The sequence below is a fragment of the Myzus persicae genome, unplaced genomic scaffold (genome assembly GCF_001856785.1).
Source record: "Myzus persicae strain clone G006 unplaced genomic scaffold, MPER_G0061.0, whole genome shotgun sequence".
Classification (NCBI taxonomy): Eukaryota; Metazoa; Arthropoda; class Insecta; order Hemiptera; family Aphididae; genus Myzus; species Myzus persicae.
In genome coordinates, this window is record NW_019103919.1 from 66492 (window position 1) to 81462 (window position 14971).

Genomic DNA, 14971 nt, shown 5'->3' on the forward strand with positions numbered 1-14971 from the left:
AAAACAGTATTACTCAATAAAATAATACGAGTACATTATTTTCAATGTACTCACCTCCTGTTGAAGTCGTAGCGCATCAAAAATTAAAAAACGGCTTTCGCGTTTAATTTTTGAAAAAATATCCCCGATTAGTGGACTTAATATACTTTGGGTCACCTTGACCTATAATATGGTGCGAAACCGACGTATAGCATAATGCATTATATAATATAATATCGACTATTATATTACTATTTATTTAACGGGAAAAAATAACCCAAAATGGTGCCTATATAAGTATGTATTTTATAAACAGACATTTAACGAAAAACATTATAAAACTCATAACATAATAATTTGATTCATGACTAAGTAGGTACATTGATATTCAAGTTTCAATAAATAATAAAAAAAATAACATAAATATATGTGTGTAATCATTACTCGGATGCATTATAATAATACGGGGTGGTTCCAACCGTGGATGTTCATTAAATTTAAACGTGTAAAACGGAATAGAATATTAAAATAGAATTTATAGAACAGATAAGATGCATTAATACGTCCATCCAACAACCTCCGTAAGAATCAAGCAAGAAAACTAAGTTTGTCTACACTCTTCCATCGACTAAGGAGACGAGACTAATATTTTATTACTGGTTAATTGTAGAAGACAGTAGCTATACTAATGATCAATATTCAAAACAAAGGAAGCGGAATGCAAAAATCCACTATGGTCTTTGTTATTAATAACTTCTGAACAAAATTGTTTTTGTAATGACATTGTGACACACTGTTCAGTTATGGGTATAAGTAGATAAAAGAAAATGTATAAAGGTAGGTAGATAAAAACACAATTATTAAAATCTACAATAAGAATCTGTATAATATCTTTCTGGTCTTTGCACAATTTTATATTGTCTATAAGAAACTTCTATACACAATATTAATCAAACGCTGTTTACTCCTTTGTATTTAATTTTAGATTCTGAGCGGAACGACGAATGTACTGATTATACAACTATAAACATCAATCTCTTCTGTTAGAATCTAGCTGATACTTTGAAGGAAATCAAAATAAAAAGTTTCATAAAAAATTCAAAGTAACTTTCTTAATAATTTAGAAAAATGGTAAATTTTACAAAAAAAAATCAATTTTTGACAGAGTTTTGATTAAAATTTTTAAGAAATTGAGTATTAATTAACATAAATTATGTATATACATATATATATCTACTTTAAACTAATAATAATAATTATAGTTGTTTTGTAATAACTCAAAATATTTGTGGAAACTTAAATATTGTAATGTATTTTATTATGTTTTACTATGATAAATGCATTTAAAAAATATTTAGATTCATTTTAAGCTATTACCTAATTCATACCACATGTTACTAACAGTGAAATAAATTACAATAATAGCAATATAAATTTATCACACAATATACTAAACACATGGACTGACACACCGTCAACGCTCACAGAATCGTTTTTTGTAAGGAATTATTAAATTTATCATTGTTTTCAAATTTAACTTTTACATTACAGTGATATTCCTACCTTCTCAATTACGAGGTACACCCGAGACTCGGCATCTCAACAACTCTTTACAACAGAGCTGATACCTACATGTCCACTTTTTTTTCTCTATACTATTTCTTTAAATATTAATTTTAAATTTACTTAACTATTACCCATAGTTTATTCCATCGATATTAGGTTTTTCTTAGTGGTATTAAACGCTATACATAGGACTATAATTGTCTTACAAAACTTTTTTTAAATAATGTATTATTTATCTTTAGACAAATATTAATTAAATATTAATAATAACAAATAGAAATTATTACTAGATACTTACATAATATTATGATTATAGAATATTAATACAAATGAAAAATATTATCACAAACATATTGTATACAATATTAAATTATGTACCTATCTATATTATATTATGTAAATAATATTTAGAATTTTAAATGTGCCAACCAATCCTGAGTAGGTAAACGCTGATAGTATGTTAAATATTGTGCTCCACGCGTTCTTCGTATAACCTCAAGAAATATTTATAATTTTTAGTATGATAGTTATGATATAACTTTACTATAGTAACAGTGTGATCGAAGTTACATCTATTAGAAGATCATTTCGTCATATATTGAAATTGAAATTTATTGTTTTGGAAATTAGAATATTAACGGAATGAATTACGAAAACACGTACTAGTGCAGTATTGGAAATATTTTTCGAGTGCATTTTAAATTTTTTGTGCTCTTGTAGATTCTTGACGTCTGAGAAAAAAAACACACTAAAAAATAAAAGTTTATTATAATATAGTACTGGCGACAAAATATTGTGAAGCCAATACATTCCAAAATATATGATGTCGCCAGTAAAATATCGCATGGACAAAATGCTGTCAGTATAAAATATTATAATATCACTATTACAATATCTTATGTACAAACTGTCGTCAGTATAAAATATAACAGCAATATAATGTTTAGCATTTAGTACATTATTATAATAATTGACAATATTAATAGTATACAATTATTATGTAATTAGAAATAGTATTACTTGTAGAATTAAAAATGTAAAAAGTAATAACAAAACAAACAGACTAGTTGAATAGTCATCGCTCAGCACAAAATCTAAAGTACCTAGATTATAAATAACTAATGTGAGGTATAACTATTAAAATATAATTATTATACTGGAGCTCGAGTCATCTACATTATAATATAATAATTAAGTTGCTGTCATTTTTTGCTTTAACGATTTTTTATATACTAATTAGTAATTACTATTAATGGTTAATTATTAATTATTATTTACTGACAATTAAATATTAATTTTATTTGAACTCTAGCTTTATTATATATATTGTATTACAATTCAATTTATCCTATACTGTATACTGACGACATTTTGTCCATGCGATATTTTTCGGGAAATATTATTTCTATGCGATGTACAGGTTTCACTGTATTTCAAAATTAAATATATTTTTAATAATCGATTATTAATTATTATTGAACCCAACATTTTAGTAGCTTTTATAATTGAACACCTAATTACTGTAATGTATTTTATAATTTTATAAGCCAATTATTTTTTGATTCAATATTTTGTTTTTACCTACAATAAAATTGTACACGTGGTTATTCGTTATTGAATAACCGTAAACAATTTAATAACTTATTACAATCGTGTAATCACATGACTGCCTGTACATTTTACAATTATTATTTATTATCCACCTCAAAACGCACCTAACGTACTAACGTAACGGCGCGAAAAATAGAAATAATTACATAGGCTTTAATATAAATAATTGTAATTTATAATAAACAAAATTAGTATATAACTGCCATACCAAATGGCATGCAAATATAGACAGGTACAATATAAACTAAAATATAATGTACCTATCTTATAATATAATAGCTATAATAACTAATTTGTACCGAATTCAAATTATATTTAAGTAACAATATTTTGTTAAGAAAAAATATGGGATCAAAATATTTTATACGGTTATAAACAATTTTCGATATTGAATTTAGATACTTATTACCTATCTACCTAGTACCTACCAACCTACCAATCACTTGTATGTATATATTTTCTGATAAATAGTTTTGGATAGTTTAAATTTATCTTCGCGTTAGTTTATCTCAATTGCCTGTAAACAACAATAATTTATGGATAATTAAATTTATAGCCGGGTAATTATAAATTTAGTAATATTTTTTGCGTATAATTGTTAATATTGATTAGGTACCTCATCTATATACCTGAAAATAAGGTAAAAAAACATCAATATTTTCAAAGAACTTAAAACTTTTCCTCACCACAAGCCAATTATTTGAATACCAAATAACGAAAAAAACTTTGTTACGTAAAATTAAGTAGCTAAAAAAAGACAAGTTTTAAGTCAGTAAATAGTTCATACAATCAACAACATTTTAATACATGGATAGTGGTTGTAATAGTCGAAAAGTTATAGCGATATCCGATGAAGTTATTAATTAATATTAATGTCGTACACAAAAAAAATAAAACATTTTAACCTAGGTAGCTTTTCAATAATATTACATTATTATATATTTATACTATATTATTACATTATTGACTATTATTAGTTAATAATTAGGTATAATAACATTTTTTCACTATTTTAATGCAGGTACAAGTTTTTAAGTAAATACTAAGTATCATAAGTATTTCTCTACACATAAAATAATGTGTATAATATTATAATGAGCAAATTAATTACAAACACAACGAAGCGAACCAATCGATAATAATTATGTGTAATAGGTACGTCAGATATTTATGAATTAAATACATTGGCAAATATTGGCGTACCTATTTAAGTATTATTTATTTGGAGACGTGTTTCGGTTCGAAATTACACAATATTATTATATCATTGTTATTATTATGACATTATATCTTTTTAGCGACTATTATACAGACGTTCAAGTCTTGTTGTCGTCCCATCCGTTCTCAAACACTAACAAGAGTACTAAACATGAATTTCGATAAGTACTATAGTTAGAAAAATATAAGAAAAAACTGCAATATCAAGTAACATATATTATTGGCACGCAATAGCGTGTAACTACAGATGTTAAACATCACGTTTACATCTCAAAAATCATTGCCAAGCGTGCATAATAAATTATAATAACTGCAGTTTCATAAAAAAAAACCAAACTTAAGGACTCGTATACAATACAGTTAAACTACGAAAGGTTCAAATAAAATGTGTTGATAAGAGTTAACTGGATAATATTCAGCTCAGCGTTTAGCGGGCAGTTATTCCAGAGGGGTGTCAAATTTGGGGGGAGGGGACTTAATAGTATTTATGTGTATTTTTTGTTATATTATCCCGTGCTTTACTTATTGTATTAGAAACCCTTAAAAAATTATATTTTCAAATTCTCTTAACATTATTATTTTTATAGGTAATAGGTATCTGGTACCTATACTGTTTTATTAAGATCCAGCTTAGAATTCCGGTAATGATTTTAAAATAAATATATTTGGAACGCGGGATGATCATCATTTCCTAATTACATGATCGGTGGGTATATGCGATGAGTAGTGTTATTATTATTATATATATGTATATATTAATATTATACGACGATGGTGGCGTAAACGGATTTCAGAAATGTATCGGTCGCCGTCCGCTCAAAAGCATATTTGGTGGCCCAACTCATATAATATTGTGCAATTAATGTTGCACCGTGACTTACATCGCACCACATTTCAGTGATTGAATTATCAGAGAAATAATAATTGCACTGATCATTAAAAACTTAAATAAAAACGGCTTATGTGATTGCAAGACGGTTGTCGGTTAGCCAAATTACGTCGTACACACGTCACCTAAAATTCACTAAAAAATCAAACGCGGTGGTTGCGGCGGGAGTGCTATACATAGAATGAGTTGATATAGGTACATGTTTATATTATGTTATTATTATTAGAACATTTTTTTTTATTAAAATAGAATATCGAAAGTTATAGAGCTAGTCTTTGTCTTACCCAAAAGCCTTTATCATTTTCGGGGAATTCGGTCGTGTCCATGCTGTTCGTGTTGTACCGGCCGGAAGAGGAAAATATCGTTTCCATAGTGACTAAAAATATAGTAATTTTCCTACAAACGCTCGAGAGATAGAAAAAATCGTCTAGCCGGGATTCGTTTGATCGCGATGCCAACGATTAAAGTATATAATATTATAAATTATGATTGGCGCACGTTCCCTTCTTTTCTCATCCGGTCAAACGTAGGTTCATTTCGGCGTCGGCCCGGCGAGAAGAAAACTGATATGTAATATATTATTCATACTCAAATAGTCTATGGGAATATTTCGGAATTAAAGTTTCGAAAACCACACAAAAAATCAAATTTAAATTAACATTATTTTTTTTTTTTTAACCGCTTTACGATTAATAATCAAAACGGTTACGCACCACGATCGCGTATCGGACTTATAATTGCTATTAACGATGTGATACTGTTATTATTATTATCGTTTTCTTAAGATCGCGATTTTATTGATTGTGACTATAATAATATGTCGTATAATTATCGTGGAGCTGCAGCTACTCGCAGCGAAACTCACACGCCGCACGCACGTCGGACGCCGGCTGAGACTGAGTATCAACTGAGGAGCACGTTGTCAGTCCGATCGCGGACGGGATACGCCTCTCGGCCGCCACGGCATGAAACCGACGATCGTGGCTATGTGCGTGTGTGCGTGTGTGGGTCGAAGGACGAAGAAAAAAATGTTTTATGCGAACCACCGCGGGAGACGCGAACGATTCGTGGAAACGGTTCGCGGGTCATCGGCCATGGAGCGTGTTTCCGGGGGTTGCGGGATGCACACGGAGTATACTTAATAATATCTAACGTTCCGTTTCCACCCTTCCGCCGACCGACAGCCCTTTTAATATTTTGTTCATCTTTCTATTATAAGTTATTATATTATTGAACTCACGCAAATAGCTATCGATGCCATATTTAATAATAATATATAATTTATTAAACACACAGCTCGCACCGACGATGCTTTCAAAATAGTGTGGATCAATTTCATCTCGTGAATTTCTTATCAAAAATCAAATTTTTATAGAAGGCAGTCAAAAATGTGCTGCACACCATATTGTCGATGTGTCTAAGCATACTATTTAATTGTTTCCATACTCGACCTGCGTATCTATGTGCTGTAGTATTATTATGATAAATTCGCATAGGCACGCAAGATGGAATCGCGCAACGAGTGTTTGTGGTGAGGACCAAACCACGCAATAATTAGAAATTATATGATTATTTTATACTTATTAATTACCAAGAATGTAAGAGTAAGTTAATGATATATTTTCAACTGAGCTAAGTTAAATTGGTAGAAAAATTTAAAATAAAGTTTTAAAGTTAATATTAGGTACCTAATTAATTTTCATTGAACTGTTCTGCAGGCTAATGAGAACAACACGAAGTAGATTTAATAATGACAGTTTTTAATTTTCATGTATATCATTGTCATTAATATTATTGTATTTTATTTATTATTCAATTATCTAAAAACAAACATGCGACTCGAATTTAATTGAAAGTAACTCGTTATTTATTAAGTTTGTAAGTTTATTAAAGATCAATTAAATTAAAAATGAATTATTTAAGTTAAAAGGTTAAAATTAATTGTAATTCATAATTTACTAACACGTTTATGTCCAGAATTTATAAGTATACCCAATATAGGTATAACCGTATAGATACCACAGTCACTACTGGATTTTTATTGATTTGAATCCTACTCCTCCTTCTTTCCTAGGTACGTACTTGTTGATATTATACCAACGCCACAGATATAACTAAAGCCAATAGGCTACATTCAGGCATTTAACACATAGAACATTTAGACAAATATTACCTTAATCGGACCAAAAAGCCAAAAAAAAAACAATAGCAAATCTTTAGCCCTTTAGTGGGCTCGAGGTGGTCCTATTGACACGCAAAATAAAACCTAGATGTATTATAATGTACCATAAATAGAAGTTGTATATTATAGATTCTATGTTTAGAAAATGATTAGCAGGTACATGTATAATAATGTTAAATCGATATTCATAAATTATTATGTTTTAAAATATTATTATTTTTTTTTTTTGTAGTTTGAAACATTCATTGAAATTGGAGTGAATCATATTATTTATCACCACGGAAATTAAAGTAAATTTAAAAAAAAAAAAGAAAAATATTTTGTAATAGCATACAACTTAGTATTTTGTCTACAAAATTAGATTTTGTAGGTTATGGGAATATTTTTTTTATAAACAAAATTTTAAAACAAATTTTGAAAATTATTTTTTTAATACATTTTACAATAATGCTAACAGTATATTGAATTTATCTTTGTATTATTTTTTTTATTATTAAATACATATCCATATTTACATATCCTATAACAACCAACTATATCTTTAAGTTTTAAAAAATTAACTACCAATAAATACATTATTTAAACGGTGTTTATGGAAGTGGGGTCTAAAAGCCCTCGAGTCACAACGACGTACGTTAAGAAAAACATGAATTATTGGGGCTTGAAAATTTGTAGGCACCATTTTCAAATATTACAACCAATGGCGATACGGAAAACAAAAATTAAAACAAATAGCAAGTCCACTGATAAAAACATAATTTAAAACTAATATGGAAATCAAAATGAACACATCAAATAAGTTAAATACCTACTCAAGTATTATATCTACAGTGAGTTTTTAATATCCTGCTCAATTGAATCACTATATTATACGTAGCTTATAGAATCCATTGTTTATTGGAAACAAAACAAACCTAATAATATATACCAAATCAATTTTGTTGACGTTTGAATAAGTTTATATTGACCTCGTATTAGAATTATCACTTCTACCTGTACCACGTAATTGAATCACTATTATATCCTATAGTTAACGATTTTGTGTGGCCTCAAATAGTCAAAATCAGATCTGATAATAATCAAGTCATAAATTACTAGACTCCTAAGAGACATCAACGATTGATAGGTATAAGTTAGTTTTCTGAATTGTACATTTTTACATTTTAATAATATTCAATTGTGTGAATACTGTGTACTAAACTATTATGTGCTTCATATGTTTTATATTTATAAGCTTGTCTGCTATAGTTGAAAAGAATAATTAAAATATGTTTAATGGAATCAACATAAAGGTAACAGGATGAAATTGACTTGCATCACGCAATGTGATCAGTGATCTTGCTATGTCGAACTTACTGTGTATTAAGGCGTAAGTATATATTCATACAAAACTATTGTATGCAGTTTGTATAGACTTATACGTCTTTCAGACGTAACAAATAATGAGTAAACACTGCAGCTACTCTATAATTCATATAATCATATATGTACCTAAGGTATATATAAATAATTTATATGCACTCAATTATCACGCATTGTAGCTTAAAGCAAATATATAATTCATTCAGAAATGCATTAGGTATAATTTATAATAACGTTATGGAATATAGAGTCTATAAAGTCGGGGAATCTCTGATCCCGTCAACATCATCTCGCCATGATCGTCTCCTACTATAATATCTAAGTATATTATGCAAGGGTTAAAGTGAGGAGACTCGAGGGGACTAAGACACTCAGTCACACTACCTCAGTTGCACTCACTAGTCATCCTCTAACTAATAAATTCTTCAAAAGGTATACACTTTGGTACGCCAAGAACTTGAAGATGAATCAAAATAATTTCTCCTCCATAAAAAATCGGTTATTATTTACAATGGACATTTAATTACTTTAGATTTATTAATATGTTTATTAGTATATATTTTTTAATTTAATATAAATTATAGGCCAGCGCGCACTGCAACATGTTAGTAACACCTGGTAAAATATTTTAAAATATTGATTTAAAGAGTATTTAAATAATTGTATACGTTTATAGGCGTTAACAAAAATATTGTGTGTACGAAATCCTAAGAAAAATATAATAAATGTTTTTAATAATATTGGTAATATTAAATTAAATAAACTAGTTTTTGATCAAAGCTAGAAACATTTTTTTTGGTTTGATAAATGAATGAACAACCTTTTCCTTATTCAATGATTTGTTGTACGTGATATTTAACGCTTAAAATAAAATAGGAATCACAGTACCCTGTGCTATTTTTTTTACCTTCAAGCCCTGGGTATATATTGTATGTATATATATATATATAATGTACTATGCCTATTACTATTCTTGTTGTAGCGATTTACCTGACCAGCCAAAATTATGTAGGTAGTTTTTAGATATCAGAATTATAAATGTACAAGAATTAATTAATTTATTTATAGAATAAGGCTAATTTGTGGAAAAATGATATTGTTTTTCAATCAAATTTAAAAAAAAAACCGACGTAACTTTATTTTTTCAACATTTTTGATATTAGTGATTCAACCAGTTATGATAGTTACTTAATAAAACTTAACCTTTTTTCTCCACCTATAAATTAGGACTATCTAATGAATAACACCAAACATGTCCAATATATATTCAGAATAAACAATTCAGGATTAAATAAATGAATTAATAAAAACAACATAGGTTTGGAACGTATATCAATCAAAAATTTAAGAGTCAGTACAATTTTATGCTGAAATAGTGAAATGGTAAATGCTTACATTCCTATTATATTATTACCACCTAGGTGTGAGTATGTAAGATGTAACTATGTTTGAGTATACAAACCTCAGAACGCCAAATACGACATATTTTCAATATTATTGTAATTTATTCGACATTTCATAGCCGCAATCGTCAATTATTGATTCTAAACTATTTTTGAATACGTCATATTTTTTCTACAGCGTTTTGTAAAAATAGATCGATTTTCAATTATTTCAATTATAGCTAGAAATCAAGTAAAGAAACGGTCCAATATCATATAATATTACAAAAATACAAAGCATACGTATACATCATTAAAACAAGCCTGATTTGAAAACAAAATCCTACTCAGTGTCAACTACCGCCTGTACAACGTTAAACAAATAATAGTAACAAAATATTTTACGTACCATGGATCCATACAGCCCTCTTTGAGTACAAAACATACCTTAGCAAAAACGAGAACGAGCACTACAGTAAAAAGAAAACAATTTATTACGTACCTACGCCCAGTTTTTACGATAGAATCAAACAGTATGTAAATGGGCCACTAGAGCAATATTTTTACAATACGACACGGTTGTGTCAGTACACTCATATTCATATAATAATGTATAATAATTGTAAATGATAAGATATCACAACGTTTCGGATTTTTTTTAAAAAGTTTTTTCGTGCCATAATCCCTTTTATTTTTTGTTCTTACCAAACTATGTCAAGTGTCTGTCCGACGAGTGTGTCGAAAAACAATTAAATTATATATTTATCCAGTTGGTAGTATACTAGCTATTATATGTTATGTATACGTATATAGCTTAATACATTATAACTAAAGATAGCTCATGCAGGAAATTACGTAGGTACCTACCTATGATGTAAAGTCAAAATATAAAACAATATAATTATAATATACCCATGACATATTATTTAAAATTTGAAATGTTTATTGTTATATTAATTTATGTTTACCATTGAATCGTTATCAAAAACCATATTATTTCACTAAACATCAACATTTACGTTGATTGCATAATACTATGTGCAATATACTAATAATTAGTTTTTAAAAAAGTAAACAGAGATATACCATGAAACTTTTGTAATACGGTAATTGGTATAAGTACATACATTCGATAAGTTTATATATCAATACTATCAATTATAATAAAGTATATACTATAGTAAAGTTGCAATAACTCAAATGTTTATCTAGTCCATTGAAGTGTTCAAAGGTATCTGAAAAATACAACTCGAAAAATACAATTATCGAATTTATTTTTATCCCTTGGCCACCTTGAGATTTGATTTATCGAGACTCGACCAGTCAACTGTATTTACTATATTCATTCATTTATTAAATTTGATTAATATTTTAAATCAGCGAATGCAATATTATCGAACGTCAAACTGTAATTTTACTTTTTTTAAAAGAATCGAAAAGAGAATATTATATTATAAATGCATTTCTCTAAACCATAAAACAATACCATCTATAATATCTATCTAGTATTATAATACGCCTATCATAAAATAATAATAATAACATTAGAAAATGTTAATATTATTATCATAATGCATTTAGGTGTACTATTGTTAGCTTGTGAATAATTATAATATACAATTTTGTAGTCTTATTCGGACATAGCTGGTAACAAGAAAATAACTATAAGTTATCTGTCATGAAATATACCATTTCGGAAATGATCATAATGAGATTTAATTCTTATCTGCTTAAATAACTGTACAATTTCCCGCCTTTGGTAAATATTTAAGTTTTTCTTATATGTATATATATATATATAGAGAGATATGTACTCAAAGTTAATTAAACATGCAGTTGTAGCATATGAGGCACATTGGGTAATAGCGACATTTATACGAGTAGGTACTAGCAGATAGTTGATATAGTTTATAATTGTTTGTACTCGAGATCTTATTTGAGTAGATAATAGAACTACGAACTAAAAATGATACGATTTCATTAATGCGACAATTTTGTCATAAGCACAACTATAGTTATTAAAATTATAGTACATACACAATTATAGTAATATAATTGGTATATTATATTGATATCGTATTTTTTAATTATATAGCATGCACTCTATAAATTATAATAATAGTATATTAGTATTGCTAATTTAAAAAAAAATACGAAAACCAACATAATTTAGATATTACTTGTTGATTTAAATCGGTTATCGTGTATTTTGATAATAGCATTATACTAGTGATCTAGTTATGACAATAGTTACCGCTATTGGCGCACATATTAAGGCCACCCATTAAATGAGGAAAGGTGTTATAGGATACCTCCCCCTCCCCAGTAATTATTGTAAATAATAATTCTACATTCTAAGCGGAGCAATGAATGAAACACTTTGGAACGATGTGTGTTTTTTAAATGCTTCAATCTTTAATATACTATGTTTTGTTAGAAAAGTGGATAAAGAATTGAAAAAGACAATTTTACAGCAGGAACCCCTACAAAGCAAAATTTTATAAAGGGTGTTCAAAGATTAATTAACTTAATCTTTTTATACATTCTTTTTTATATTCATAAAATAGGACAAGTACCACTCGTCTGTGTTTGAGGTATGCTATAAACAACAATGTATACTCAGATATATGCTGAGAAGTGAGAATGTTAAAACTATTATGTTACCTATATAGCTTTATAAAAATAAAAATCGACCATTGCATATAATAATATTGATCAAGTGGCTGTTAATCAACAATAGCATGCCGCATCTAGCACTATCCATTATGATAACTGTCATGACATAATATTAAAGGCAGATGAGAATAAAAATTAAACTTTAAACAATAATATTCGTTGTATTATACAATATTATCAACATTAAAATTCAAAAAGGTTAAACAAGTGGGTAACACTCTGCTGTGCGCCTGTGCAGTACCAAGTTGTCAAGCATGTCGTTGCAATGGATGTATTATATTTGAATTCAATTATAAACCATTGAATACGAAAACCGATTCTGAGTGAAAACGTTGAGTCACCTAACATATAGTTGTATCTTGTATATACAATCCAATTTAATAGTTAAAAAAATTAATTAAAATTGAAAATATCTCATAGAATTTTTCTTTTTCGATAGAAGTAGAAAACTTCTTGGAAATTTCCCATTGAAATTTCGAATGTTAGCTATCCAAAGAAAATTTTTACGATTTTCTAAAAATATTTTTAAAATGTACGAGATTTGTTAAATTTTTTCAACATCTGAACTTTGAATACATATAAAAGTATCTAAGAATATTCATTTTTAAGTTACCCCAAAAAAATAAAATCTATTTTTTTTTAAATTGGTTTTGAGTTAAAATTACTATTTTTTTTACGTTTCTATTGTTTTTCAATAATTTTTTAAAAACTACTGAAAATTTTCAATTTTTACTACCTAAAAGGACCAAATAGAATTAATTTTTTGTCAAGAAAGATGCTGTTATCAAGAACCGGAACATTTCACTGTAGCAAATGATTATAGGCAGAAAAAATACTTACATAATTGTAATATCAATACATTCATTCGCTATATATTCTCAGAATGTAACACAAATATAGAATAATTATTATTAATTAAAATAAGAAATCGTAATATTATCAACACTCTAAAGTGCTTTAAGTACGCCCGACGTCGCAATACCACGATCACTTGCGTGATTTCCGACAGGGTTACTGCACTCGTGTACTATGCATACGAATAAACGAAGAAGTGTTGATATGGTTCACGTAGTGATTCAGTTTTAAAGTGCAACTTGTGTATATTTTACTTATTTAATAATTATTATATCAATAAAATTCACAATTTTAGAAAGCAATATTGGATCTTGGTTAAATTAAAAGCACTTTATATTACACGTACGTAACTTGTACTACCTGTACCTACACAAAATCAAATTTTAAGCTCCAAGCGAGAAAAACATAATTAATATTGGACGTGTTGATGACGATGAGAATTGAGAACCTATAATATAGTATGAAACTATATAGTAAGCTTTGCCTTTAACTTGGACCTATATAACACACTGCTGGGTCTCTCGTCATAATTTTGGAAAACATATTTGGATTCGTTGCAACATTTACTTGAAATCGACCTACTTACATTTCTTTGATCAATTATATTGCTTACATTTTTAAGTTCTCAATATTCAAAATTTAAAAATCTAATTTAGAAGGATTTAGGCTCGAATTTAGGATTTAAACTGTTTAGAGTTAAACTTTAAAAAAGTGGAAAAGTTATTTTAAAGTAAATTTTATGAAAATTTTAAATGTATTTTCAGAAGTTGTATCGAATGATTTTATGAATATTGGTACAGATGAAATAATATAAGTCTATTCAGGTAGAAAACACAGACAGAATTTAATCGCCTTAATATCAAAAACTTGGGATTATTTTTTATTTAGAAGGAGATGGACTAAAGATTGCTTGGTTGCAACTTATAAAAGCATCATGACGTTAAAGTAAACACAATTATACATTTATATGTTCGTATAATACATTTATAACTTTACTATAATACTTCTCATGTATAGGAAGGTATACTAGGTACTTCAATATGAAACAAAACTGAAAACGATAAGAGTAAAAGACATATTCAAAATGTAATTTAAAGGCTGGAACCCCGATTTCAATTTTAGGTTTTTGTACACTTTTGAATTTACTTTTCAAACTTAGTATCAAACAAATCTATAATTAGAACATAACGACAAGGCAGATATGTTTGATGTATTGCAATAACCTCTATGGTTACGGTTCGTATGATGATT

At 27.7% G+C, this 14971-nt stretch overlaps 1 protein-coding gene across 3 annotated transcripts in view; it reads right to left on the reverse strand.

The window, feature by feature from the left end:
• Window positions 1-14971, reverse strand: part of LOC111036324 (venom dipeptidyl peptidase 4) — a 75945-nt gene that overhangs the window by 56170 nt on the left and 4804 nt on the right. The window contains exon 1 of one of the 3 annotated variants that reach the window (XM_022318323.1): window positions 10599-10740. The exons of 1 other annotated variant lie outside the window; for it this stretch is intronic. In XM_022318323.1, the coding sequence (XP_022174015.1) occupies window positions 10599-10634 (36 nt within the window). In that variant the 5' untranslated portion in view covers window positions 10635-10740. Of the gene's footprint in view, window positions 1-5547; window positions 6166-10598; window positions 10741-14971 lie in introns of those variants that run through there. One more of the 3 variants, XM_022318320.1, reaches the window with a different exon arrangement.